General features: G+C 38.2%; 1 protein-coding gene and 1 non-coding gene across 2 annotated transcripts in view; both read left to right on the top strand.

Moving 5' to 3' along the window:
• The window catches only part of SLC2A2 (solute carrier family 2 member 2), a 33,876-nt gene extending 7,404 nt beyond the window's left edge, over positions 1–26,472 (top strand). The window contains exons 2-11 of the mRNA XM_067738022.1: positions 248–340; positions 4,414–4,676; positions 9,500–9,624; positions 12,251–12,366; positions 13,498–13,660; positions 14,149–14,336; positions 16,782–16,886; positions 20,923–21,024; positions 21,693–21,896; positions 21,984–26,472. Of these exons, the coding sequence (XP_067594123.1) occupies positions 248–340; positions 4,414–4,676; positions 9,500–9,624; positions 12,251–12,366; positions 13,498–13,660; positions 14,149–14,336; positions 16,782–16,886; positions 20,923–21,024; positions 21,693–21,896; positions 21,984–22,184 (1,560 nt within the window). The 3' untranslated portion in view covers positions 22,185–26,472. The remainder of the gene's footprint in view (positions 1–247; positions 341–4,413; positions 4,677–9,499; positions 9,625–12,250; positions 12,367–13,497; positions 13,661–14,148; positions 14,337–16,781; positions 16,887–20,922; positions 21,025–21,692; positions 21,897–21,983) is intronic.
• On the top strand, positions 6,615–6,687 carry TRNAG-GCC (transfer RNA glycine (anticodon GCC)). Its single transcript has one exon. It is a non-coding gene; the product is annotated as a tRNA-Gly (tRNA).
• Positions 26,473–27,076: the final 604 nt, after the last annotated feature.

Below are 27,076 nucleotides of genomic sequence, written 5' to 3'. Positions count from 1 at the left end.
ATGTCTGGTTCCTCCCCTGGACGAAGCTGTCCCAGATTTTTGCTGCTTTAGCAGTGTAGGGGAAATGAAAGGTGCCCACAGTCCCATATGAATGAGCCCTGCCAGGAGCATAGGGCACACAATGAATGAGTATCAAGGGGCAAGAACCAGCCAGTGGAGCCTGTCAGAAGTCCAAGCTGCAGAGTGATGGGGCGATGGTAACTGGAATTGCCTGGTGTTTCCCAACCCTGTGTTTCATTCCCCACAGGTCACCAGGACCTTGGTTTTTACTGTCTTTACTGCCGTGCTGGGTTCCTTCCAGTTTGGATATGACATTGGCGTGATCAATGCACCTCAACAGGCAAGTGAAACATGCCCAAGTTCTCTTTTTGGTAATTTCTATCAGTGACAGAAAGGTATCTGCTCCACATCCAGAGAGATAAGGTGTGTCCACACAGAGAACACGGGATAATCCTGGTCTTCTGTCAGGTTCCACATGTGTGGTTCCAAGGCTGATAACTTGGCCTTGACCCCTCACTTTAAAACCCTCACAGAAAAAGAAAGAGTAATAAATAATCCTTGATCTCTGATTCAGCTATTCGCTGAGCTCACAGAAAACTCCAGCTAGAATACCACGTGCCTAAGGATTTTTTTTAAAAAAATTTAAGAGCTGATTGAAGCATACATTCAGAGCTTCCAGACGCACAGATGAAAATGCCAGGGAATAAGAGGAAACAATGGAAGGATAAGGTTGTTTCAGTGCACAAACATGTATTGAGCACCAACTCACTGTGCGTCAGGCACTAACATATGCTCTCCCCCATTTGACTCACACAACAACCTTATTATGCCCATTTCTTGTCCAGATTAAAACATTTTGGAACCCTGCGGGGGTGGGGGGTAGGCAGGGGAGGGGATGGAATTGGATGAAGGAGGTCAAAGGTACAAACTTCCAGGTATAGGATAAATAAGCACTAGGGATGTAAGGTACAACATGGTAAATATAATTAACACTGCTGTATGTTATATATGAAAGGTTTTGAGACGGTGAATCCTGAGTTCTCATCACAAGAAAAAAAAAACGACAAGCAAACAAAAAACACTTAGGAGCCCTAAGACTAACAAGATTCTAGTCCTTCCCCCTACTCCTGTGTCCCATAGGTGATCCAAAGTAAAATAATACAAAACCTTTAAATAATAGTCAACAAGGCCAACAAAGTTTGGGTTTTCTCCATGTTGACTATCTGAATGGGTATTTTTTTAAAATATTGAATAATTTCTGTCATTTTCTCATTTACTTTGTGCATCCCTACTCTGGTTTCCAGTGAATAGACAGGAGAAGGATGTCATTTTTCTCAGATCCCACAGCCTGTAAGTGGGGAAACCAGGACTTCGTTCCCTCTGCTCTGAATCAGACTGTCAGGTCGTTTAGGGTGGGATTGACGTCTTATTCTTCTTCCTAGCACCAGTGCCAAGCACAATGATTGATGTAAACAAAAAAGCGTTTAGTGAATGAAGAAGAGAGAGAGAAAGAGACAGAGAGAGAGAGAGAAGAGAAGCTAGGGGAAGGGGTGACATAAGGTGATGGTACAAGCATTTGTTCGGTGCCTTCTATGAATCCATCATATTTCATCTGCTTCTCTTATGACACTGGACTCCAAGGAAAATGTAAGAGACTACAGGGTGTGAACGTGTGAAATGTGTACTTGCCACAGTCCATCTGCTGAAAAGCGTTGCTCCTTGAACTAAAAGATGTGCTCTGGTTAGGTACCACATAGCATCATGAGTGTGGCCCTTGCCAAGGCTGAGAGACTTAGGGAATAACTCTGGGGGCCACACTATTTTTTCTGTGGGTGATGACAACACATGCTAATTTAACAGGATTCTTGAAATTTGGAATTGGTAGAACCTTTTCTCTTCTTGTGGGAGAAGTTTTCAAATCCTTATTTAAAGCATCCTCTTCAGTCTTGGAGGGAAAATTAATCTAAGGTTTCCCCTCCTCCAATCCAAGTCCTAGAGCCAAACCTAAACACAGAGATCCCCCACCGGCATCCGGCTTAGTGCCCTCTCTATAACCCCTTCCTTCTGTATGGAAAGAGCTGCTTAAACACTATTACGTAAGAAGAGTCATTCAGGCCCATTTGTTTTTATTAGCAGAATGACATTTGGAATTGTTTTAGGGTATTTTAAAGTCACACTTTTTTTACGAATATGAAAACTATGCATGCCTGTTGCAGAAAATTTTAGAAGAAAAAAATTCATGATTATTCATGTAGAGCAAACTGCTGAGAACATTTGGGATATTTCCTTTCAGCCTTTCTTCTGTGTATATTATCCATATAGAGTGGCCTTCCATGAGGTAAATGTCTGGATCAGACTTCTTTTATTGTAAGAGGATATCATTCTCTCCTTCATCAGCTGATTTTACCACATAGGACTTTGCCCAGGACTGGCAACCTAGGGCAGCTGCATTCCAGGTCCTTGTCAGAGGTCCTCCCAGCTCATTGCTGCTGCATAGTGACCGACTCATCCAGAGGAATGACACAGACGGAAGAGAGCCTGAAGGATGTGCCTTTACTCGATTATACTTTTGTTTGATCTTTACCTCTACTGAAACACATTATAAAATATGGCACTGTGAAATCTAGTTTTGAAATTGTTTATTCTGTTACATACTGAACTCTGTGAGGACCCGTACAAGAAACTTCCTTCAGGTCTCAATACCTTCTCAGGTACTACTGAGTTGTTTTTGATCTTCAGAATTCACCAGTATATATGACTGTTTTCCTCTCTCTTCACTGGCTGCTAGGAAGCTTATTAATAAATTTAGAGCTCACCTAAAGCAAGGATACAGCACCTAGTGTTTGAATTTGTATACCAACTTTATTATGGGCCTCATCTTTCCCAATCTTTATTCTTATACCTACTTTTATGTTTCTATTAAAATATTTACAGAAGCCAATTAAAATCCTGCTATGCAGGGGTAACAGTGGAGTGAAAATATATCTTTTCAACCTGCAGGATATTTTCAATTTGGATAGTTGCCAACCTTTAAAACTTGAAGAATTTTACATAAAAATCCAGATTTCTGGCTTCTCGTTAAAAATTAAAGGTCATAAATAGACATTTCTCCAAAGAAGATATACAGATTGCCAAGAAATACATGAAAGGATGCTCAACATCACTAATCATTAGAGAAATGCAAATCAAAACTACAGTGAGGTATCACCTCACACCGGTCAGAATGGCCATCATCAAAAAACCTACAAACAATAAATGCTGGAGAGGGTGTGGAGAAAAGGGAACTCTCTTGCACTGTTGGTGGAAATGTAAATTGATACAGCCACTATGGAGAACAGTATGGAGGGTCCTTAAAAAACTAAAAATAGAACTACCATATGACCCAGCAATCCCACTACTGGGCATATACCCTGAGAAAACCATAATTCAAAAAGATACATGTACCACAATGTTCACTGCAGCTCTATTTACAATAGCCAGGACATGGAAGCAACCCAAGTGTCCATCAACAGATAACTGGATAAAGAAGATGTGGCACATATATACAATGGAATATTACTCAGCCATAAAAAGAAACAAAATTGAGTTATTTGTAGTGAGGTGGATGGACCTAGAGACTGTCATACAGAGTGAAGTAAGTCAGAAAGAGAAAAACAAATACCATATGCTAACACATATATATGGAATCTAAAAAAAAAAAAAAAAAGGTTCTGATGAACCTAGGGGCAGGACAAGAATAAAGACTCAGACGTAGAGAATGGACTTGAGGACATGGAGAGGGGGAAAGGTAAGCTGGGACGAAGTAAGAGAGTGGCATGGACATATATTCACTACCAAATGTAAAATAGATAGCTAGTGGGAAGCAGCCTCATAGCACAGGGAGATCAGCTCGGTGCTTTGTGACCACCTAGAGGGTGGGAGGGAGGCGCAAGAGGGAGGGGATACGGGGATATATGTATACATATAGCTGATTCACTTTGTTATACAGCAGAAACTAACACAACATTGTAAAGCAATTATACTCCAACAAAGATGTTAAAAAAAAAATTAAAGGTCATGCAACACTAGTCTCACATTGCAACTTCCTCCTTCAGATGGGACAAATAAATTCTGCCAACTCACTATTACATTCTCCAAATTACAGACAGCATTTCAGTCCTCTAGTCATCAAGATCCTTCTTGCCTCCTTCACTTGTTTGTTCCTGTCTGGTTCCTGTTGGCACTGGAATTTGTGACCTCTGTTTTATAGGATATGGTCAACTGAGACAACTATATGCGTTAGTATGTGCATAACACACATAATTGAGATAATCCTGTTTAAACACCTAACAAATATTTTAAAGGAAAAACAAACAAAAAATATACAGAATGTTTGAAATATTGGAGCTATTTTTCTTTATTTTATCTCCTTAGGTAATAATAACCCATTATAGACATGTTTTGGGTGTTCCGCTTGATGACCGAAAAGCTATCAACAGCTATGCTATCAACAGTACAGAGGACCTACCCACAAGCCAATTCCTAGGGGTCCCAACACCAACCCCTTGGGCTGAGGAAGAGCCTGTGGCATCTGCTAGCCTCATCACCATGTTCTGGTCCCTGTCTGTGTCCAGCTTTCCAGTTGGTGGAATGATTGCCTCATTCTTTGGTGGGTTGCTTGGAGACCAGCTTGGAAGGTAGGCAAATTTCATAAACAAGCAGAAACACAGAAACTTCACTATTTTGGGTGTCATAATTTGTTTAGAAAGAAATCATCTTTCCTTTTGTGGAATAGTTTCAGAGTTGTTTTTTCAACTCACGACCCTATGAGTTAGGTTGGTATTGGACCAAATAATGGAAAAATCTGTTGCAACCATTGGCTTAATAGTGGAGGCATTTGCAGCAAAAGTGAGTTTGGTGTGTATTTCTAGATAATCACTCTGATTCTCTGACTTTGTAACTTGTAAAACATATTGAGAAACCACCGCACAAATGGTTTACTCAGGAACTCAGTGGGGAGTCAAGCGTGGAATTTTTAACCTGGGAGTCGATTGCTGGCTTCATCAAATTGCTCCATTTCTCAGACATCCAGGTTTTCATTTTCAGATTAGAATTTGACATTTGGATCAGTCAGGTCCTAAGGTCCAGTCAATATCCCCCGCTCCCAGTTGCCCAATATACTTGGCGTGGGGTTTCTAGCTGCTGCTCCTTTTATCTCAAAGCCCCAACAAAGGGCTGAAGCAAGTGGTGTCTCCATTTCTCTACTCTGGTTTCTATTATGTGTTTTGGATTAAAAACATCAGTGGAACTCCTTTACACTCAAATTTCACTTAGTCATGTGATGTACTAAAGCTCTTGGATCCCCCCCACCCCCACAGAGAGGAAGTAAAACAGAAAATAAAACGGTTATTTCTTTAGATTTATTTTCTGCTCTTTGCCTCCATCTTTTATCACTTTTTATCTCACGATAAAAACATGCAAATATGGAAAATTTAGAAAATGCAAAACCTTTAAAGTTCTAAATGATATAGGCAACTATCTTAGTAATACTGGATTACAATTCGTTTAACTATTTTTTAAAATATTTATTTATTGTATTTATTTATTTTCCTTTTTTTTGGCTGCGTTGGGTCTTAGTTGCGGCACACAGGATCTTTGTTGAGGCATGTAGGATCTTTTTTGTTACGGCACGCAATCTGCTCAGGTTTCTCTCTAGTTGTGGCGTGCGGCTTTTCTCTCTCTCATTGAGGTGCGTGAGCTCAGTAGTTGTGGCGCGTGGGCTTAGTTGCCCTGCAGCACGTGGGATCTTAGTTTCCCGACCAGGGATCTAACCCACGTCCCCTGTATTGGAAGGCGGATTCTTTACCACTGGACCACCAGGGAAGTCCCTCATTTAATTAGTAAAATCCCTACTTTTTGTTTTCTTGGCCACGCCACATGGCATGCAGGAATCTTAATTCCCTGACCGGGGGTCGAACCCGCACCTCCTGCAGTGGAAGTGCAGAGTCTTAACCACCGGACCACCAGAGAAGTCCTAAAATTCCTACTTTAAATTATAGTTTTCCCTCTTTGGTTATTAAATTCTGATAAGTTCTTCCTCTTGTACTGGAGCTTTTATATAGTAAGACTGTAAGAATTTCTCTTAAGTAATGGGTAGCATGGTAATGCAAGTTTTATTCTTACTCTTATTTGAGAGGGACTTCCTCTACCATAAAAGAAAATGGTCAGTTCTTCAAATTGTTATCAACTTACTGGTGCTTAGCTGATCTTTAAATCAGTATCCATAAATTATGCAGGTCATTAACTGGCTTTAATTATTTAAAAAATTGAAAAATCATTTCAATTTGCACCAAGTTGGTTTAAGCAATAGTTGGAAATTTTTCTAGATTAATTATGTCTAAAATAAATAAAATTAAGCAAAGCTAAGTTAAATTTTTAAATATGGATAGACCAACTCTTTTAGCAGCTTTTGACGTTTTATACTTCTTCTCATCACTGAGGAAAAAATTTAAGCCCTTGTCCCTCATTTAGAGAAGAGATTCTAACAATCCAGTGACTTACTCTAAAACATTTAATTAGTGTCCTGGTGATGGAATCAGGATGCTTGTCTTCTCAAGTCTTAGGATTTAGGGGCGTCCCTGGTGGTCCAGTGGGTAAGACTCTGTGCTGCCAAAGCAGAGGGTCCAGGTTCAATCCCTGGTCGGGGAACTAGATCCCACATGCATGCCACAACTAAGAGCCTGAATGCCTCAACTACAGATCCCTCATGCCGCAACTAAAACATGCCACAACGAAGATCCTGCAGGCTGCAACTAAGATGAAGCGCAGCCAAAAACAAAAACAAAGGTCTTAGGATTTAGCATCAACAATGTCAAACGACCAAAACAATGTCAAATGACCATTTATCAAATTATTTATTGTGAACTAAAAGTGAGGCTTCCTCCAACTCTCAGTAGAAAAATGATCCTCCTTGAAAATAGCCCTAAAACTAATCATTTTAACTTCAAAATTAAGACAAAATAGTTCAGTCTCTCTCACAAAACTATTTTTCTAGGGAGATTCACTGAGAACTAACATGATGGTCCTTATTGCCAGGGTCATTGTTTTACTAGTTAAAAGGAAATAAAAGTGTACTTTTCCGTTACTGCTTTAAAAAACATCTTTCCTTGTAATTGTGTTAATAGTCAATAGATGTCTATAGCCACTATTTTATAGATTTGAGTTCTCAAAGTGAAATTTTACTTAAAATTTAAGTACCAGGGTAAGGTAGGGGAGACCATGATCTGGGCAATCCACACTACCATGAGTGAAGGAAGGTATACACAGCTTGCCTTTGAATATGTTCTTTCTTTTGTATCAAAAATGGAACTCACCAAAATAAAGCATTAACCTTTGGTTTCACACAGATCAAATCCCAGCTCTGTCACTTAATAGCTATGTGAAAATGAGCAAGTTACCTCAGTTCTCTAAGATGTTTCCCTCCATCTGCAATGTGGGGAAAAAAATACCTCCCTCGTGGCATTATTGTAAGGATTAAATTAAAATGAATATAAAAGGTTTAGTACACTGCTTGGCACAAAGTGAGCAGGCAGCAAGTGTAGATGATGATGATGATGAAGAAGCCTATGCCTACAGAAGTATTTAGAGCAAGATTTAAAGAAATATACTTAGACATATATTTCTTTCTCCCTGATTCAACCATTTCGTGTATTTTTAGATTATTTATTCTTGGCCATTTCTCACATCTGAGCAGAAGTTAAAATCCTTTAAGGTGTATGGAGTGCTCCAGCATCCACTGGTGGTAAGGAAGAGGGACTTTAGAACAATCCGGCATCAAAAATACTTTCAGGCTATCTATCTCTTTTACGACTTTTTATCTTTTCCCCGCCTAATGGAATATACTATTAGCTAGCTAGTAACAGTTTCCTAGGGTAAGTTATTGAATTTGCCTGCCCTCTGTCCCTGTGTAGAGAAAAAGCACTTCACAGAAGAACACCCCTGTCTTTGTCTACTATGCAGTTCTGAAGCTGGTCAGCTCTAAAACACTCTATTTACCTGTCTTTGGGTAGTTGATAACTTGCATATACTAGCTTGCCGTTACTGCTCTAATGAATTACTACAAACTTAATGGCTTAAAACAACACAAATTTGTTTTCTTACCGTTTTGGAGACCCAAATTCAGTTTCAGTTGGCTGAAGTCACAGTGTCAGCGGGGCTCATTCTTTCTGGAGGCTCTGAGGAAGAGTCCATTTCCTTTCCGTTTCCCAGCTTCTGGTGGCCACTTCTGTTCCTTGGCTTGTGGCCCCTTCCTCCATCTTCAGAGCACATCACTACAAGCTTTATTTCTTTCATCACATCACCTTCTCTTCTGCCTTCCTAGTATAAGGATAGTCGTGATTACATCATTGGGCCCGACTGGATAATCTCTTCAATTCAAAATCCTTAATTTAACCAATCTGCAAAATCCCTTTGCCATATAAAGTAACATATTCCCAGGGTCTGAAGATTAGGGTGTGGACCCTTGTGGGGTATTATCCAGCCCATCACATGGTTTTTTGGGCAATCATTGCAGTATGAGATTATATAGTTTTATTTTCCAGAAAAAAAAAAATCTGTTTGGTGTTTAAGATACTTGCTTAGAAAAAGCTCACCTAGTAAAGTTTGAAACACTGACATAGAGCATAACAAGATACTTACATTTCTTTGTGGGACAAAAATTTTCACACCTGTTCACTCAAATTCTTTTATTGGCCTTAGCATCGACTGAACTTTGAAGAAGGTTTTTGTGTACCTCACTTTCCCATTTACCAGGAGGAAGAGTATCAGATACCTGCAAATGTCAATTTTCATATGATTAATTTTGAAAATGATGTTTTTTTGCTATTGTCAGCTTTATTACATATTTTACATTGGTTGACATTAACTCATAGATTCTGGAAATATGCTGGCATACAATGACAAAATACGGATAACTATAGTTCTCTATGATAAGGCTTAAAGTAAAAGCATGTTTTAATTTACTTCCAAATAATTCATACTAGAGAAAACTTAACTTTGAAAGTTCCTTTCATGATCTATATCAACTAAAAACTTGTACCATTAAAAGAAAAGAAAAGGGGTGTCATAAGTTACAACTCCAGAATTAAATTTAGCTATCACCAGGCAATTATTCTTTAAAACAATCAACTTCTAGAAAACTTAATTGTTAACTATTTGAAAAGGTGTCAGAAGTGTTATCTTAAAGCAAACCAGTCATCATCACAATTGAATCATCTCTATCAAAATGTGGAGATCAGGTACCTGCAACCCCAATTCTCCCATTATATATATATTACGTATTGTTAATGCTTTAACCCACAGACAGATCAAAGTAGCAATCATGGTTTAAGATTCCCCAACTAGCTCCATCAGCAAAATTAAAATATTCAGTCTTAGGTAAAAATCTCAGCATGCTCTGAAAGCAAATAATTTTATCAAGTTTTGATGCTAAATTTATAATTCTTGCTTTTCAAATTTTCAGAATCAAAGCCATGTTGGTAGCAAACATTCTCTCAATAGCTGGAGCTCTCTTGATGGGGTTTTCGAAATTGGGACCATCTCACATTCTTATAATTTCAGGAAGAGGCATATCAGGACTCTACTGTGGTAAGTCATGCACACGCACACGCACACGCACACGCACACTCCCACACAAACACATACACACATCTGAAAATTATTCTGAAGGCAGATGTGGTTACATGTAGAGAATTTTTTTGAGCCTCGAGTGACATCATGAAAGGGAAAGGCAGTAGCATAAAGTTGCAGTCCTGAGTCAGGGAGGTTTGGGACCAGTAAGTGGAGTTGTAAGGGTATGTTCTTATCCGCAGCGATGACATTTCTAGTTGTACGATCTAAGACAAATTATTTAACTTTGTTTCCTTATCCAGTAAGTGAGAAGGATAACAGTATCTACCTCCTGGAGATGCTTGTGAGAATAAGTGTTCAGCATAGAATGTGACTACAGCAAGCTGCCAAATGTGCTAGCTGTTATCATTACTCCCGTTGTTCAGTAGACAGCGGAAGACTGCTATGCCCAGACCCCTAACTCTACCCTTAGGGCCTACCTGGCCACTGGTGTCTCTGTCTCTCCTATCTGGAAAGACCCTGACATCCTGGCCCATCTCTTAGACCACATTCCCTAGCCCTAAATGCTTCCACATGTAGCTGGTTGAAGGGTTAAAGTGGTGCTGACCATATAGGGAGAGGGAATCAGGCAGAATCAGTTGGTAGAGGAGTTCAGAATGGAGGAAGGGTGCTCCTCCTAAGAACTTCACATCTAAACAGCTGAATCACTATTTCTTGGAGACAGCTTTTCAAACTACCTGAAGCGACTTATCAGCAGAAAGGGAGGATCGTGCATTCTCTAAAATAGTCAAATCTTTTGCTTCTCAATCCCAGTGACACCCATTGTCCCAAATCATAGCCACTAATAATATCCATTGGGGGTGGGAGAGGAAAGGTGAGGGCACAAAACGGTATATAAAATATTTTTAACACTTTTACCTGCAAAGAGGAACAGACTATAATTCCATGAGTCTTCAATGATCAGTTGAAACAAAAGTCTAAGATTACTTGTCTCTTTTTGTTATTTTCAATGCTAATAAAAATAACTGAAAGGGTAGCTTGATCAAGGTCAAGAGTCACCCCACTTGCGGAAAAAGCTTTGGATTCAGAGTGAATCGATTCTGGCACTGTCCTTGTCTGGCCTTAGTAACTGAATGTGAGACTCAGTTTCCTCTTCTGTAAAATGCAAATAATAACACAATCAAAGAAGTCCAAATCATGATTCTTCTATCTTTTCTCTCTATTTTTTAAAATATAGCAAGAAAAAAATTACAAAGTATTTTTGGTAAAGTCGAAGATAAATGCTGTAAACATAACATGGAACAACCGATCACTAGTATAGCCAAGTAACTTGTACTCTCCAACCACCTTTCAAAATTATGTCAGATCCTATTATGAGCATTAAAATTGCTAAAAATTATAGGAAATACAATTTGACTTCAGGTTCATGTGACTTCAGACCTATGAGCTTATCTGCATTTTCTGTTCTTGGGGTATAATGTTAGGCATTACACAAAAATAGTACAGCCTAGAATAGGACCAAACAAATGGGTTTTTTTTCCCTTCTTCTTTAAGATCAACAGACCACTCATTAGAGTTACATGTAAAAGCAGAAATTCAGATGCTGTATCAATCATGCAAATGTTCATGTGATATTAAGAACAATTTGAAGCATTAAAAAATATTGAAAAAAAATATTGAAACAATTCCTCAAAGCATCTTTCATACATTTGATAGGTAGGCCGTCTCTCTAAGAGGAAGCCTCTGACAAATCTTACTTTTAAATTCTTAAGAAAATGCCAAACATCGCATTCAGCCTTGCTCATTGATAGTCTCTGACCGTTTTATGCACTCAGCAAATCGCTAGATACTCTGCCATTTCCAACATGACTGATTGCATCTGCATCTAGGAAAACTATAGAAGGCAGAATGGCCTAGAGCTTTTCAAAGTTCTGTATTCCTTTAAGCACCAGAAGTCCTTATGCAAATAAAATCTTTTCTGAAGCCTATTATTTGGAGAGAATAAAGAAGCTAGGTTTGCTCTGGTTGGAGGGATTGGAGGAAGAGCCTCTGAGTTCCTCAACCCCTTCCACCTTCCCCCTTGGCCTGGCCAACTCAACTGTGACCTTGAGGCACCTCCACAGTGTGGAAACTCAGACAGGGCTTGTAGTTCTCCACTAACACTCTATTGCACTGTGATCTTGGCTAAGTCGTTTCTCACCTTTATCAAGTAAAGAAGTTGGCCTAGATAAGTTCTAATTTCCTTTAATCCCACAAATCTAGAGTGAGAATATTATTGTGTTTTTAAGAATATTGTTAAAGCATTCTTCAGTCTCTTTTCTGAAGATAACCTAAGGCATTGTGATACAAACTCAATATTAACATGGATTTTTTTAACTAAATAAGACAATGCTATGAATAATTGCCAAATGCATGACTAACCATTCCTTTCTATTTGTATATCCAACTACAACTTCATTTGGAGTCGCATCAACAAACATTCTTTGTGTAAACTGTGTGTAATTGTTGGTGACAAGGGCTCTTCCTTCCAATGAACTCAGGAAGGGAGTTTCAGCAGAATATTGACTGTACTTAAACAGAATTATTGTTATTAAGATAGTCCTGGCTACATACACTTTAACATTTATGTTCATGTTTCATTCAGGGTTAATTTCAGGCTTGGTTCCAATGTACATTGGTGAAATTGCTCCAACCACGCTCAGGGGCGCTATTGGCGCTCTTCATCAGCTGGCCATTGTCACAGGCATTCTTATTAGTCAGGTAAAAACTCCCATCCCCTACCTCACCCATCCTCTACTTTACCCAACTTCTCCTTCCCTGATTGTCCACTCTCACTGTAGAATGACACAGAGGAAAAAGGCAGTTCCACAGGTGGTAGTGGAGGTGGTATAGGATTTTTACCTCAAAGCTAAAGTACTACTACTCCACTCTTCGCTTTTCCCCTTGGAGTTGTGGTGGGGTTGGCACTGGAGGTGACCTGGTAAGCCAAGTCTTGAACTGCTGGAGCTATTCTAGAATTAAATTACTCCATTTAGATTTCAAGGAATAAAAAATTTCAAAATTTTGCCTACCCAGGTTTCCTTTGTTCTGAGCATCTTACCTGCTCAAATTTAATATGCAGATGCTTACAATAGCAGTTCTTGTTCAGCTGGCTCTATTCTTTCCTTCTGTCCTACATTCTCAGAGGGAGTCCTAGAACCTCAAACCTATGGCTATCCAGAGGATAAACTACTTGCAGTCGGGATCACAAAACTAGTTCTCATCAGAGTAATTGTTTTATCTATGTAACCCCATTCTATTTAAGTTCTGGGTAATCTAAAAAGAATTTTTTTTTTTTTTTTTTTTTTTTTTTGCGTTACGCGGGCCTCTCCCTGTTGGGGCCTCTCCCTGTTGTGGCCTCTCCCGTTGCGGAGCACAGGCTCCGGACGCGCAGGCTCGGCGGCCATGGCTCACGGGCCCAGCCGCCCCCCGGTATGTGGGATCCTCCCGGACCGGGACACGAATCCGTGTCCCCTGCATCGGCAGGCGGACTCTCAACCACTGCGCCACCAGGGAAGCCCTAAGAAGAAATTTTTTTAACAAAGGTCCAAAGATGCATGATTTTTGCTGTTGTTTTAGATATCAAATGTGTGCTTAAAAGTTTGGTTGATTCGCAACCTAAATGTCCCATAGGAGTTAATGAAAACAAATCTAGGTGAATTCTTTGTAGAACAAAGAGTCCATAATTCAGTTCAGATGAGACACACTAGCAGTAGTTTTCATCTTGTGCATGCGTGAGTCACAGCTGTCAGGAATTACTATCAAATAGCCAATGTGCTTTTTCAACAAACTGTTCCAGAAGGCAGATCCAGAGTGATGTGCAGTTGACATGCTTCCTCCCTGACTTCTCAGATCGTTGGCCTCGACTTTATCCTGGGCAATCATGAGCTGTGGCACATCCTGCTTGGTCTGTCTGCTGTGCCAGCTGTTTTCCAATCTTTGCTGCTCTTCTTCTGTCCAGAAAGCCCCAGATACCTTTACATCAAGTTGGATGAGGAAGCCAAAGCAAAGAAAAGTAAGTCTGTGGGTGGTTTTACTTTCTTCCTATTGTTTTGGAACCATCAGCTAATGAGAAAGAGTGTGCATGAATGGATACTCATGAAATTGGTACCAGCGCTTTCCAAATGAAGTCAGTGATTACATGTAAGAAGAATATGCAAGATCACTTAATATGACTGGTGTATGCCATTTTGCAACCATAAACATTCACACAAACCCAAACAGAAAATCCACATACAGAGACTTCTAAAACACCTTTCCTGCATTATCCTTCTATGATAATGAGGATCACAGTTTTGTTTGTCATAAGATGAAGCGAAATGTTCTGCTTTTTTGAGAAATAAAAAAGCAGGATTTAATTTAACAAGAAAGAATTTCCAACACCCATGCTATTAAGTAACAGAAAGGGCTATGCAGAACTGTAGCTCTTTCATTAACATAATACAAATAAATTTATTTTTGTTTTGACCTGAGTTGTGTCAACCTGATCGTTTTGGGGGACAGGCTTGAAAAGACTCAGAGGAAGTGATGATGTCACCAATGACATCACTGAGATGAGAAAAGAAAGGGAAGAAGCATCAAGTGAAAAGAAAGTCTCCATAGTTCAGCTCTTCACCAATTCCAGCTACCGACAGCCTATTCTAGTGGCATTGATGCTGCACATGGCTCAGCAATTTTCTGGAATCAATGGGGTAAGTTTAAGAACGTCATCTAACTCTTAAGAGCAAAGTGAATTAAGATAGATGAGGAAAGGGGTTTAAGTTTAAATAACTAAAGGATACTTTAAAATGTTGACGTCACATGTCTTACTGCAACAAACATATTGAATGAGCATTAATTTTTTGTCTTGACTCATCTGCCTTCTAAAATCAACTTACAGTTTTTTAAAATGTCAATAATCAATGGTCTGCATGTCTATTAAGATGAAGGTTAAAAGGCAAGTCATAATGAATACAAAAGAGGGAAGAGGAGAATAAATATAACTAGAAGACTAAATTACAAGGGGTTTCCAGAGTTGAGTGTCAAATTTAGGATTTCTGATAGCCTAAGCAAAAGGAGTCCATGATTCCCTCTGTCTATTTAAATGAAGTATACCAGATAGCCTTGTGCAAAGAAGTTTCCTGCCATCCAAGAAACTTTCACTCTATTTGGGGAGATAGCACACAAAATAAACAATAGAGTGAACTGACATGATATTGGTGAGTAAGGGTAATAGAAAAGAAATGACTGAAAAACATTCTGAGTACTAAACTAGCTAGCATTTAGGTTTTGAATTGAAATTCTCGTATTATGCAGACTAAAATTGTTCTACTGACAATTAGCTACTAGAAGAAAAAAATTAAGCATTTGTTAAGAAACTAGATAAAGAAAATCATTTATCCCCTTTCATTGCTGTTAAAAATGTGGTTTGGGATTTTATAGTGAGTCAATCCTAGAGTCACAAAGACACTTTGGGGGTGACTGATGAATGGGCAGAGACTTGGGGGAAGCAAAGAAAGCAAAAGTTGAAGCATGAGTTGAAGCAAAAGAAGACCTGAGCCTCACTCCACAAAGTGAATGCTGCTCTGCTGTGGTCTCCATCCTCCTTTAACAGGTCCCTGATACTCATTTTTTATCTCTTAACTCTTTATAACTTTGGGGCTCAGAGACCAAATCTGTATCCTCTCTCTCGGCTCTGCTTGTATATCCAAGAGCACAACACTTAATCTCTCTAAACCTCCCTGCTCTAGCTTCCATCCCTGTGCCTGACTTAGAGACACTCAGGAAGTGTCGAACCACGCGCTGTCAGGCAGCCTAAAATGGTGGGCTGGTGTGCAGTGAGTAATCCTCTCCTCACTGAACACAGTCTGAACAGTCCTCCTGCGTCAGCCATGTCTGCAGGAAGAGGCACCAGCAGCAGGACATGTTATGTGGGAAAGGAACTGATGGAAGATGATAGAACAAAAAAGATGATGTAAAAGACTATTATAAACATAAGGACATAACCAAATAATAAAGCCTATTAGGGAGGTTGTGAATCAGATTTCTCCATCCACTGAGATTGGTGGAAAATTTTGGGTTACATGCAATGACAACCAGAACTCTATACACACTGGTGAGAGTACAAATCGACACAACTTTTTTTTAAAATTTTGTATTGAGGTATAATTGATTTACAGTGTTGTGTTAGTTTCAGGTATACAGCAATCTGTTATACAAATACATATATCCACACTTTTTTTAGATTCTTTTCCCATATAGGCCATTACAGAGTACTGAGTAGAGTTCCCTGGGCTATACAGTAGGTCTCCGTTAGCTATCTATTTTATATATAGTAGTATGTATGTGACGCAGCTTCTTTGGAAAACTGTTTGGCAGTATCTATCAAAGCTGAGAACATGCATACACTACAACCCAGCAATTCTATGCCTAGGTGTAAATGTATACATATTTTACCAAAAGGCTTGTACTAGAATGTTCATAGCAGCACTATTCATAACCACTCTAAATGATAACTACCTAAATACCCATCAATAGTAGAATGAGTAACTAAATTGTGGTATATTAATACAATTATACACTAAACAGCAATGATAATGAACAGCCTGAAAATACAACAATATGGATAATTCTCATAAAAGTAATGTTGATGCCAGATACAAAATACACACAAAATATGTGGTTCCATTTATATCACGTACAAGACTAGGCAAAATTTATCTATAAGGCTAGAAGTTGAAAGAGTTTCCTTTGAAAAAAGGGTGACATTCAGGGGGCTTCTGGAGGGCAGGAAATGATTTATTTTTGATCTAGATTATACAGGTGTGTTTAGTTTGTGAAAATTAATTGAGCTGTACACTTAAATGATATGTGTACTTTTTTGCATGTATTTTATACTTTAACAAAAAAATAAAGTGCAGATGTACAATTTTCAGCTAAATATAAGGAGAACTTTTAAGTGACTGGAAGCTTTACACACTGAAGGAAGATTGTGGTTTCTCCTTCCCTGGAGGAAGAGGCTGGATAAAACCTTTTGGGAGTTCTAGGGACCCTGGTTCCATTGAAACACCTAAAAATAAACAAACTAAAATAATTCTTGCTTTAAAGCCATGAGTGCTAGGCTTCTTGATTAAGGCTAAACTATTATTATTTTGCAGATATTTTACTACTCAACCAGCATTTTTCAGACAGCTGGAATCAGCCAACCTGTTTATGCAACCATTGGAGTTGGTGCTGTCAACACAGTTTTCACTGCTCTCTCCGTAAGTAAAATACTCTACATAAATATTCTGCTTGCTCCTCAGTCCAGAAATGGGAGTAAAATAACCTTGTAATATAAAAGTGACCTATGACTTATTGCCCACGTGTGGTGGGTATGTAGATAGAACCAAGTGGGTCACAGGAAGAGTCCTATATGTGAATAACCAACCACTGTATTGAGATTAGGCATAACTGAACAGGTGATCACTGGTTCTCCTTATCTGCTGAAGATGTCATTTGTCACTCATTTGTGAATTAGTAACTCACTTGGGGGCACAGACACTTGGTATTTTTGTGTAAATAACTGGGCTCTTTCTCCTTTGCTCTGTACTTAAGCCCCTTGATATTAGCAAACAGCTTGTCATTTCTATCAGCATTGGATCCTAGATCCTCTCCTTCCATGGTTGAAAATTTTTATCCTGATATCTTAGAAAAAACATTTTTAAAATAAACATGGTCCTCTCAATTAGATAGCTAAGCCTCTAGCAAAATTAAACTGATTCAGTAAATTCTTATGATGTTAGGCCATTGGGCAGAACTTCCAGGTAGTCCACAAGGCCCTGGCTTCTGGTGATGTATATGACTGTGATATTATGAGAGGATGGAATAGAAGCGGTTTATAACTTGAAATATTATTGCTATTTTTGAAATGTAACTTTTTCAACTGTCAAATGTTATTATACACTTTTGAAAATTTTTCTCAACAAGGGAAGAGGTCATATACTCTTCTTAAGATCAAATACCTTATCTAAGGAACAATTCAGTATATTGACAGTAATAATATTTAATATAACAATCTAAGAATTAAAGTAAACAAAAAACAACAGCAAAACCCCCCATACTTCCCAACTAACGTAACTCACTTTAAAATGAGGATAACTGAGTTTATCTTTGAATGCAGATGTTAAAAAAGCTTGTGCTTTTTAATTTTGGTCACAGTGCTATATACTCAATATACTTTAGTCACTTGTTTTTCATTCTCTGCACATGGACTTTTAACTATTACCTAGAGTAGTCAATAAATTACAGCCTGGCTACCTAGATCAAAAGGCAGGTTTGTCCAGACCACATTAAACAGAACTGGACCTTGGAAAGAGAAGGAAGAACAGATAATAAGGGAACACCAGTGCTTCCGTAGAAATGCCTTTAGAGGCATTTAAAGGCATTCATGGCCTGTTCAATCCAAAAGGCCACTCTAAACCAATAAAGGCCTGGTACTAGGATGGAATCCAAGGGACTATTCCCATTCTTTTGTCTCCTGAGATAATATTTTTGCAAATCCCACTTCAACATATTTTTTTCATATAGAGACTATGATTAAAACACTTTATGTGTAACAGGATTTGCTATGTAAAGCATCATGTTATCAAGATCAGGGTAACCCAAACTCTAAGAATATCTAACGAGAAAACGACTGCAGAATTCCATTTTTGTCCTCCCCCCCACCAGCCAACCCCATGGAGTGGGAAGAGTTGTTCTGAAAATAGAGCCTTGATTATTTTGAATCTACCTTTTTTGAACTCATCCTTTTATTCTGTGAAAGTTTTTGCATGACTGACATAATTTTTTTTTTTTTTTGCGGTACGCAGGCCTCTCACTGTTGTGGCCTCTCCCGCTGCGGAGCACAGGCTCCGGACGCGCAGGCTCAGCGGCCATGGCTCACGGGCCCAGCCGCTCCGCGGCACGTGGGATCTTCCCAGACCGGGGCACGAACCCGTGTCCCCTGCATCAGCAGGCGGACTCTCAACCACTGCGCCACCAGGGAAGCCCCCTGACATAATTTTAAAAAGTCAACTCTAATCGGCTGTCTAATTAACCCTCCAGGACTACAGATAACAGTTAACATTTTTAATTATATTTATTTTTGAAAAGTTGTTTTAAAGTTCAAAGAAGTACATAAAGGACAGCCTCTCAGTCATCCAGTTTCTCTCGCCAAAATCAACCAAGGTTACCGAATTCTGTGTATCCTTTCAAATAAAGATGTGCCATTAGGAATATGTACTGATAACATATTAATGTTTCAACAGTTTGGAAGGAACATAATCAACCTTTTTTCTCTGGATGAGTACTTAGAGAAAGAGATAGACTTTCCCAACTCGATGCTGAATTATGTTCCACATTTCCAGATTTTCTTTTAAACTAATGAGCTGGTAGAAGGGAGCCTGTAATCTTGAGTAAGAAAACAAAACAGGAAGAATATAAAGGGAACTGGAAGGCAGCATAGGTCCAGAGGAGAAAGAGTGGCTCCAAGTAAGCATCCAGGATCTGAGTGATGTACAGTGTCTGCAGCGAAAATGAGAATTAAGATCAGGTAGACATCTCTGGCCCCTGACCAAATCTCACCCTGTATCACACCCTTTCCTGAGTGCTCACCTAGCCCCAAGGAGGGAGTCCAACTCAATTTTCAAGGCATGTAGTTTTAGAGTTTATAATCCTATTAGCAATAATTGTTCAGAAATAGAAGAAACAGACACAGTAAAAGCCCTTATTCCTGAAGAAATCCTCCAGTTTTCTTGGCAGCTTGACATGGTGTCATCAAATCAGATTTAAAAGTCATAATTAAAGAGTCAAAATATATAGAGAAATTTTATGAACTTGAGAAAGGTTTGTTTTTCCCACTTTCTTCTCAACAATTAAACGTGGGCTCCTTGTTTCCCTGGTGGCCCAGTGGTAAAGAAGCCGCCTTCCAATGCAGGGGACGCGGGTTTGATCCCTGGTCAGGGAACTAAGATCCCACATGCCACGGGGCAACTAAGCCCATGAGCCACAACTACTGAAGCCCGCACGCCCTACAGCCCATGCTCCGCGACTACTGAGCTCGAGCGCCTCAACAAGACAGCCCACGTACCGCAAACTACAGAGCCCACACGCTCTGGAACCCGCACGCCTCAACTAGGGAGAGAAAACCTGCACACCACAACTAAGAGAGAAGCCCACGCACCACAACAAAAGATCCCGCATGCTGCAACTAAGACCCCACAGAGCCAAAAATATTAAAAAAAAATTTTTTTTTAATGTGGCTCCTTGCTTACCACCCTGAAGTGATTTGAAACTCTAATACAAAATGTCTCTGAGATGAAAGGGGCTTTCATTGTAGGTGAAAAGAAATGTTTCTCAGATATTTTCAGAGCCAAAGCTCACTATACTAAGGGTATTGGATTGCTGTTGATTTACTGATAGATTTATGAGCCTAACCAATTTACTCACTGAAGTGAGAAATTATGACAGGTAGTTTTTGTGTGTGTGACTCTCCAACCTTGGCAGTATTCCAAGGATCAAGCAAGAGTCTATTCAACAAACTCTGGTCCTGGCTAATTGTAAATCTTAACCATTAGTGCAAAGATCCACAGACCCACAGGAATCGACACCAAATCTCCTGAATTAGGATAAGAAAGCACTTTAACCTTTTGCTTTAAAGTCATACCTTTTCAAGTGGATAGTTCATGACCAGCACCAGGTACATTTAGGCTCACCAGAAAAATGCGGACCTGACTATTTTGGTAAGGCCATCAAACTCTGTATGCTGCCCCTGAGTGGACACAGTTTGACTTTACTTGCAGTAAGAAAGTTGGATGAGAATAGTTAACACATCAACAGTTGTACTGTTTCAGGGGTCTGCAGTGCTCAAACCCTTGCAATTATAACTTAGGATAATTATCAGAAGGGAAATTAACATCATTTTTATGTAGGACCCTTCGTATTTTAAGTCTACAGGAAATATATTGGGAGAGGTCCAAGAGGTCCAGTCTCTAAATATGGCACCCAAAATGATAAACATCAGGTGGTGGTAATGCTATGGTTCTTTCTCTAGAATGGCCTGTTCAAATCAATGTGACGAAAGGAAGCCAGTAGTTGTAAATCACCTCTGTTCACTGAGAACAGCTTTGCCACTCCAGGCAAGAGTCACCCCCCTCCTGAGTTCCACATCTGTAAACGGAATAACAGAACGGCCTCTTTCCAGCTGTATAAATTAAAATGATCTCTTTGGCAGTAAAAACGATTTAAGTATAAAGCCAATATGTTTTAAATTTTTCCTAGGTATTCCTTGTGGAGAAGGCAGGGCGACGCTCTCTGTTTTTAATCGGAATGAGTGGGATGTTTGTTTGTGCCATCTTCATGTCGGTGGGACTTGTGCTACTGGTGAGTTTGGTGCCTGCACTGAGATTTTTGGTTACCATGTGATAGCACTTCTGAGCTGCAGGTTAAACGTTTGAGATTGACTTACGAAATAAAGCAAGAGGAACAGCATATAATACAAAGGAGAAGTGTAAAGAAAAAGAGAACTAGTTTAGGGGTTTAAATATAGAACATCAGCAGGTAAACTGTGCTTGTTACCCAGAGAGGCAGTGTATATAATAGTAGAGCACAAGCTCTGGGATTAGCCCAACCAGGTTCTAATCCTGGCTCTGCCACTTGGCTGCCTGTGTGACCTTGGACAAGTACCTAGACCTTTCCAGCCCAGCACCAGCACCCACTACTTTACAGGAGGTCATGCATCCTGTCTAGCAACCTTGGTATGAGTAGAAGCAAAGGTCACTGGATCCTTGCTTTTCCTCTTTCACAGAAAAAGAGTGACTAAGAGTCATGGAAAATCCTAATCCAGAGGATTTCCTATAGCACAAAAGATTTAAGGATGACTAAAACTAGAATAAACTTGTCTACGACTAGAATAACTTATACTTAATTGAATATAAACACATCAAGAAGGGAGCTATGTCATCTCTGAACTCAATGAGAATCTACCTAGCTAAAGGAAGAAGCAGTCAATGTCAGTTCCACTTTTGCTTTGTTTTTTGTTTTCTCCTCAGAATAAATTGGCTTGGATGAGTTACGTGAGCATGACAGCCATCTTCCTCTTTGTCAGTTTTTTTGAAATTGGACCAGGCCCCATCCCCTGGTTCATGGTGGCTGAGTTTTTTAGTCAAGGACCACGCCCTGCTGCTTTAGCAATGGCTGCGTTCAGCAACTGGACCTGCAATTTCATGATAGCTCTGTGTTTCCAGTACATTGCGGTAAGCAGCCTAATACTGTACAAATTTACTGAACAGAAGATAAGGTTGAAGAGCTGCTAATTGGAACTCTGTTTATTCTCTGTGTAGGACTTCTGTGGACCTTATGTGTTTTTCCTCTTTGCTGGTGTAGTCCTGGCCTTTACTCTGTTTACATTTTTCAAAGTTCCAGAAACCAAAGGAAAGTCCTTTGAGGAAATCGCAGCAGAGTTCCGAAAGAAGAGTGCTTCAACCAAAGCACCAAAAGCTGCTGTAGAAATGGAATTCCTTGGAGCTACAGAGACTGTGTAAAGATAACATGCTTTTTGACAGGAACAGAAACAGGAAGGAAGCAGTGTTTTTTAAATGACAAGTTTTTTGAGAATTCTATATCTACATCTTGAAGTACTGTTTTATTTTTTAAAGAGATGTTATAGGCTTTGATCAGAAATGTCATCAAATATTACAAAGAAAGTATTTTTTTAACTTCGAGAATCTATTTTGGGTGGTAAGACTCTATAATTAAGTAAACCAAAAAGTCTAGCTCATTTTGGTACACTAAATGGCAAGTACATTCTAATGTTCTTAGTGCTGTCCTTTACAACAAGAGTATCCTGAAGTTGAAGCAGTTTCAGAGTTATTGCACATGACTAGAAACACGTGACTAGAAACCTGAAGACACAACCAATATTTACATATTTACATATTTAAATACAATTAAGTTGGAATTTTCCTACCTGCAGACCTCATATCAATACTAAGGGAGATATGACTAGTGGCAGTAAGGGCCATGTTAAAATTGATAACTTTTCCAGTTTTTCCCCTCAGCTTCTTTCTTGTGCATTAGAATTTGTGTTGTGCTTAAAAAGTTTTTTCTGTTATTTTTCATGTGGAATAGTTTATTAAGCACATTAAAATATGGTTATAAACAAAAACTTTTATTTTGGGTAGGCTTACCAAAATCTTTCAGTATTTGGGGAAAAAATTTTTTTTTGTTACTTTGATGACCAAATGGTTTTTGTAAGATTAAACACTAAAAGGTTTTACCTGGTCATTTAGCATGGGTTATCAGTTAATATTAACAGCTATTATAAACCCATGTTAATTCCTTGCTGGTTCAATCCTTTGAGCTATAGTTTGTTTTGCGTTTTAACTGAGCACAGCTTGTTTTTCTGAGTTGTGTTATAAAATATACTCAAACAGTGATAAATCAAACACTTTGTATATCTCCTCAAACCCCAAATAAGATACAACAGTCTAACCTAGGAAATTGGAAGTAAAAGATTGCTCTGTTTGTTAAAAAATATTTTCTGAATTCTTATGTTTTAAAATAGAGTTGAAAAGGTAAGGTTGGAAGATCCTGAGGGCAGCCTCCTGAAAATTCATGAATGTTTAATTTCAGACTTGATCAATATCCTTTTTTAATTTTCTTGAAAAGACTTGAGTTGCCTAACACAAAACAATCATCCCATTTGACGTTTCCTTTTTTGCCTTAGCAGTATATGGATGCTATCTAAGCTGTTCTCTTGCAATTGCTACCATTTATTGTACACTACCTATGTGCCAGGCACTGTTACAAGTGCTTTTATGTGGACAAATTGGAAATACACAGATAATTGAACAGACTTTCACTTACAGTCAATTTTGCAAGTATGGAAATACAGTTCTGATGGATACCAAAGGCTTAGCAGGGAGCTAAAGTATCCCCAGGCTGTTTTCCTCACAAAGCAGAGCACTGAATCAATCTTTTTTACATTTGCTTTAATGTGCATGAAAAAAAGGCACTTTTTAAAAAGTTCTCTTTAAGAGTGGGAAAAACAATACTGAACACTTGGTGGGGTTGTTTGTTTTTTCTTTTTTTCCTTTATTTTTCTTTCCTTTTTTTGACCAAAGTTGTTTACCTTTACATAATTTGACATTCCAAACAACATGAAATTATTTCTTTTCACTTTGATTTTTGTTTCCTCTGGGCCAATTTGGGATAAACTACTTTCACTTAGGACTTCAGAACAGAGTCACAGTGAGCTTAAATAGTTCAGTAGAGCTTTTTGTTAAACTGTGAACTCTGTTAAAAAAAAAAAAAAAGTAGGGACTCTGAGTAGGGCAGGAGCAGGAAAATGGCTCATCTTGCGGCTCCTGTCTTCTTCAGGATGCTGAAGCATCAGCGTGCTGATGGCCTTTGAGAAGCCCAAAGTTGCACTGGTAAAGAAATTTAACATATTTATAGGTGATAAATGTGATTTATTCACATTCTTTAATCACTATTCCTGACCTCATTTAGAATAAAGTAGTAAAGGTTTAAATAAAGAACACAAAAGACCCCTTTTAAGTTTTAATTAATTATTCTGATTGACCACAAATACCAAAAATTCGGACCCTGCAGTTTTCTGCCTCAGAGAAATGTAAATGGCATACATTGTTTCCCTTTCAGAGATACAAGTGAGTTGAAAAGAAACATTAAGATGAAATAAGAGGCTAAGACAAAGGAACTAGCTTAACCTGATAAAAGAAACTCCTAGGTTTTCAACAATATTCATCATAATATATAATAATATCGGCACTAATTAATCAGATTTAATCCCAGGGAAATTAGACGTGTGTTTGAATGTTTAATTTTCATAGTATGCTACTGTTCTTGTGGAATTATTTTCATACTCTAACATCCTCACAAATGTGATTTTCTCTTACCTTGCTCGGAGCATGATTACACTTCTTGATCTGGCCACTCATCTGCTAGATCTAGTGTTGCCCACTGTCGTGAGACCAATGCACGGATCTTCTCTCACTTCCTTCTCCCCACTCTCCTCTACACGATCAGCACAGTAGTGCATGCTGAGTTGAGACACAGTAAGAGAAAGCCCCTCCTCAAGGAGCTCAGTCTATTGAGGAGCTCAGGAAGACCAGGGTATAAACATCCCCATCTTCATCTTTTTCCTTCCATGAACCTCAAACTGAAGGCCTCTTTTGTAAAGAGGGCGCAATCATATACCTACCTCAGAGAGTTGTTGTGAAGATTAAATGTAAAGTGCTAAGCAGAGTGTCTGGTACAAAGGGGGCGCTCAATAAATGTTACCTAGAATTAGTATTCATGAAGATACTGTTAGGATACAGGACTACCATATATAAGATAGTTCCAATTTTTTGTTTTGAATAAAAAAAGTTTTATAAATTCAAGATAATATTTTCTTACTTCAAGCAACAGTCTCATGATGACATGGGAATGTTAAGAATTAGGGTAGATATTAGGCTATCTAATTCTTAAACCCATACCTGATATTTCTAAGTAGGTTGTAAGAGTTTCTATTGTATTTTTTAAACTTGCTTTTGCCTAAGTTATTTTTTAAGAGGTCTATATGTAATATTATTTCTTTGGATAATACTAAGTACAAAATAAAATGCTATATATCATATTTAAATGTAATTTAATAGGATTAAATCACAGGGCAAGACCAAACCTTGATAATCCTCAAAAACTGCAGAAGTGTATAAACCAGTATACATGCATAAGCTACTTCTTCTTGCTAGCTTATTGTTGCAAACGTAGCAAATAAAGCAGTATTAGGCAATATCTTGTGCTTACAGTGTCCTAAGCAAAGGTGCTGAGTAAAGTATATATAATTTTTCATTACAATTCTGTATTAGTGACCTGAGGAGAAAAGGTTTATTGTCAACCACTCTGAGCCATCTGCTGGTGTTTTTACTGCTTTCTAATTGAGTGCACATTAGAAAGAATCATCATGAAAATAAACTTGTTTTATTAGTATGTATACACTATTAATATCTATACACATACATAAATTATATGAATGTATACATATTTATAGTATGTATACACTATAGTTTTATGTCAATAAGTATATTTCCAAATACTGTGTTGTTTTATTTTATGTAGAAAATAACCACATTTAAGAAAATTGATATTGGCTTATTGTATATACTTATTTCCTCTCACAGTATCTTTCCTATTCTCATTTTAAAGATAATATGTGAGTTACATTTTAAACCAAAATTTTATTTCCATCAAGCAGTTGTTTTGATTATCAGTAGAAGAAAAAACTAACCTGTAGGCTAGGTAAGAACAATTGAAGAGGAATGAATGACTCCCTTTGATGAAAATAGAAATAATTTAATTTGGTAAATATTGAATTGCACTCCTATTATGAACAAGACACTTTATTAAAGTTTTGTAAAAGAGACAAAGCTTAGAAAACATGGCCCCTATCCTCATTCACCTGCATACTCATAAAGGGGATAAAATTTGAAAACAAATAGTTATAGTACAAAGGAGAGAAAAGGAAAAACTGTAAGTTAGTGGTTTTAAAATTTTTAAGTTAATGTCTAAAATTTTTCATCATATGTTTAAATAGCTGCAAAGGATAAAATTTTTCAAAATATAGTATATATTTACATTTTAAAATTGCTATGCTCTATTTATTCAATAGCATTTAATTACCATAGTAACTTGTTACTCAACATAACCATTTAAAATATATATATAAATATATTTTTATATTTAACAGTTGGAAAATTTACTGCATTATTTTCTATTCTCATATTTCTGTTCCATTTCCCCCAAAGAATTTTATCCTAAGGCAATAAATATACGTGCTTTAAAATATTTTTGATGATTCGAAGTTTCTGCAACAAAAAATATCTATAATTTGAATTTTAATTTTTAAAAATGTCCTGTGTCTACAAAGGTCAAAATGTTTAACCTCTTTTTCTTTTCTGGATTGAGTTAGCATTTATGGTAATTAGTAGCACATAACTGCAGAAAATTATCCATATTACAAATTTTGATAAAATTATTCATTTTTTATTTTTTAATTTTTTTATTGAAGTATAGTTGATTTACAATATTGTGCCAATCTCTACTGTACAGCAAAGTGACTCAGTTATATACATTTATCATTTTTAAAATATTTATTTTAGAAATTCATCTCAGTGAGAAATATGGGTTTTCTTCAAGTAATTTAAATATTAATGGATAGGGGCTTCCCTGGTGGCGCAGTGGTTGAGAATCCGCCTGCCGATGCAGGGGACACGGGTTCGCGCCCCGGTCCGGGAAGATCCCACATGCCGTGAAGCGGCTGGGCCCATGAGCCATGACCGCTGAGCCTGTGCGTCCGGAGCCTGTGCTGCACAACGGGAGAGGCCACAACAGTGAGAGGCCCGTGTACCGCAAAAAAAAAAAAAAAAACTTA

This window comes from Pseudorca crassidens, chromosome 5, assembly GCF_039906515.1.
Source record: "Pseudorca crassidens isolate mPseCra1 chromosome 5, mPseCra1.hap1, whole genome shotgun sequence".
Taxonomy (NCBI): Eukaryota; Metazoa; Chordata; class Mammalia; order Artiodactyla; family Delphinidae; genus Pseudorca; species Pseudorca crassidens.
The sequence above is the reverse complement of the archived record's forward strand: the minus strand, read 5'-3'. Positions and strand labels throughout refer to the sequence as shown.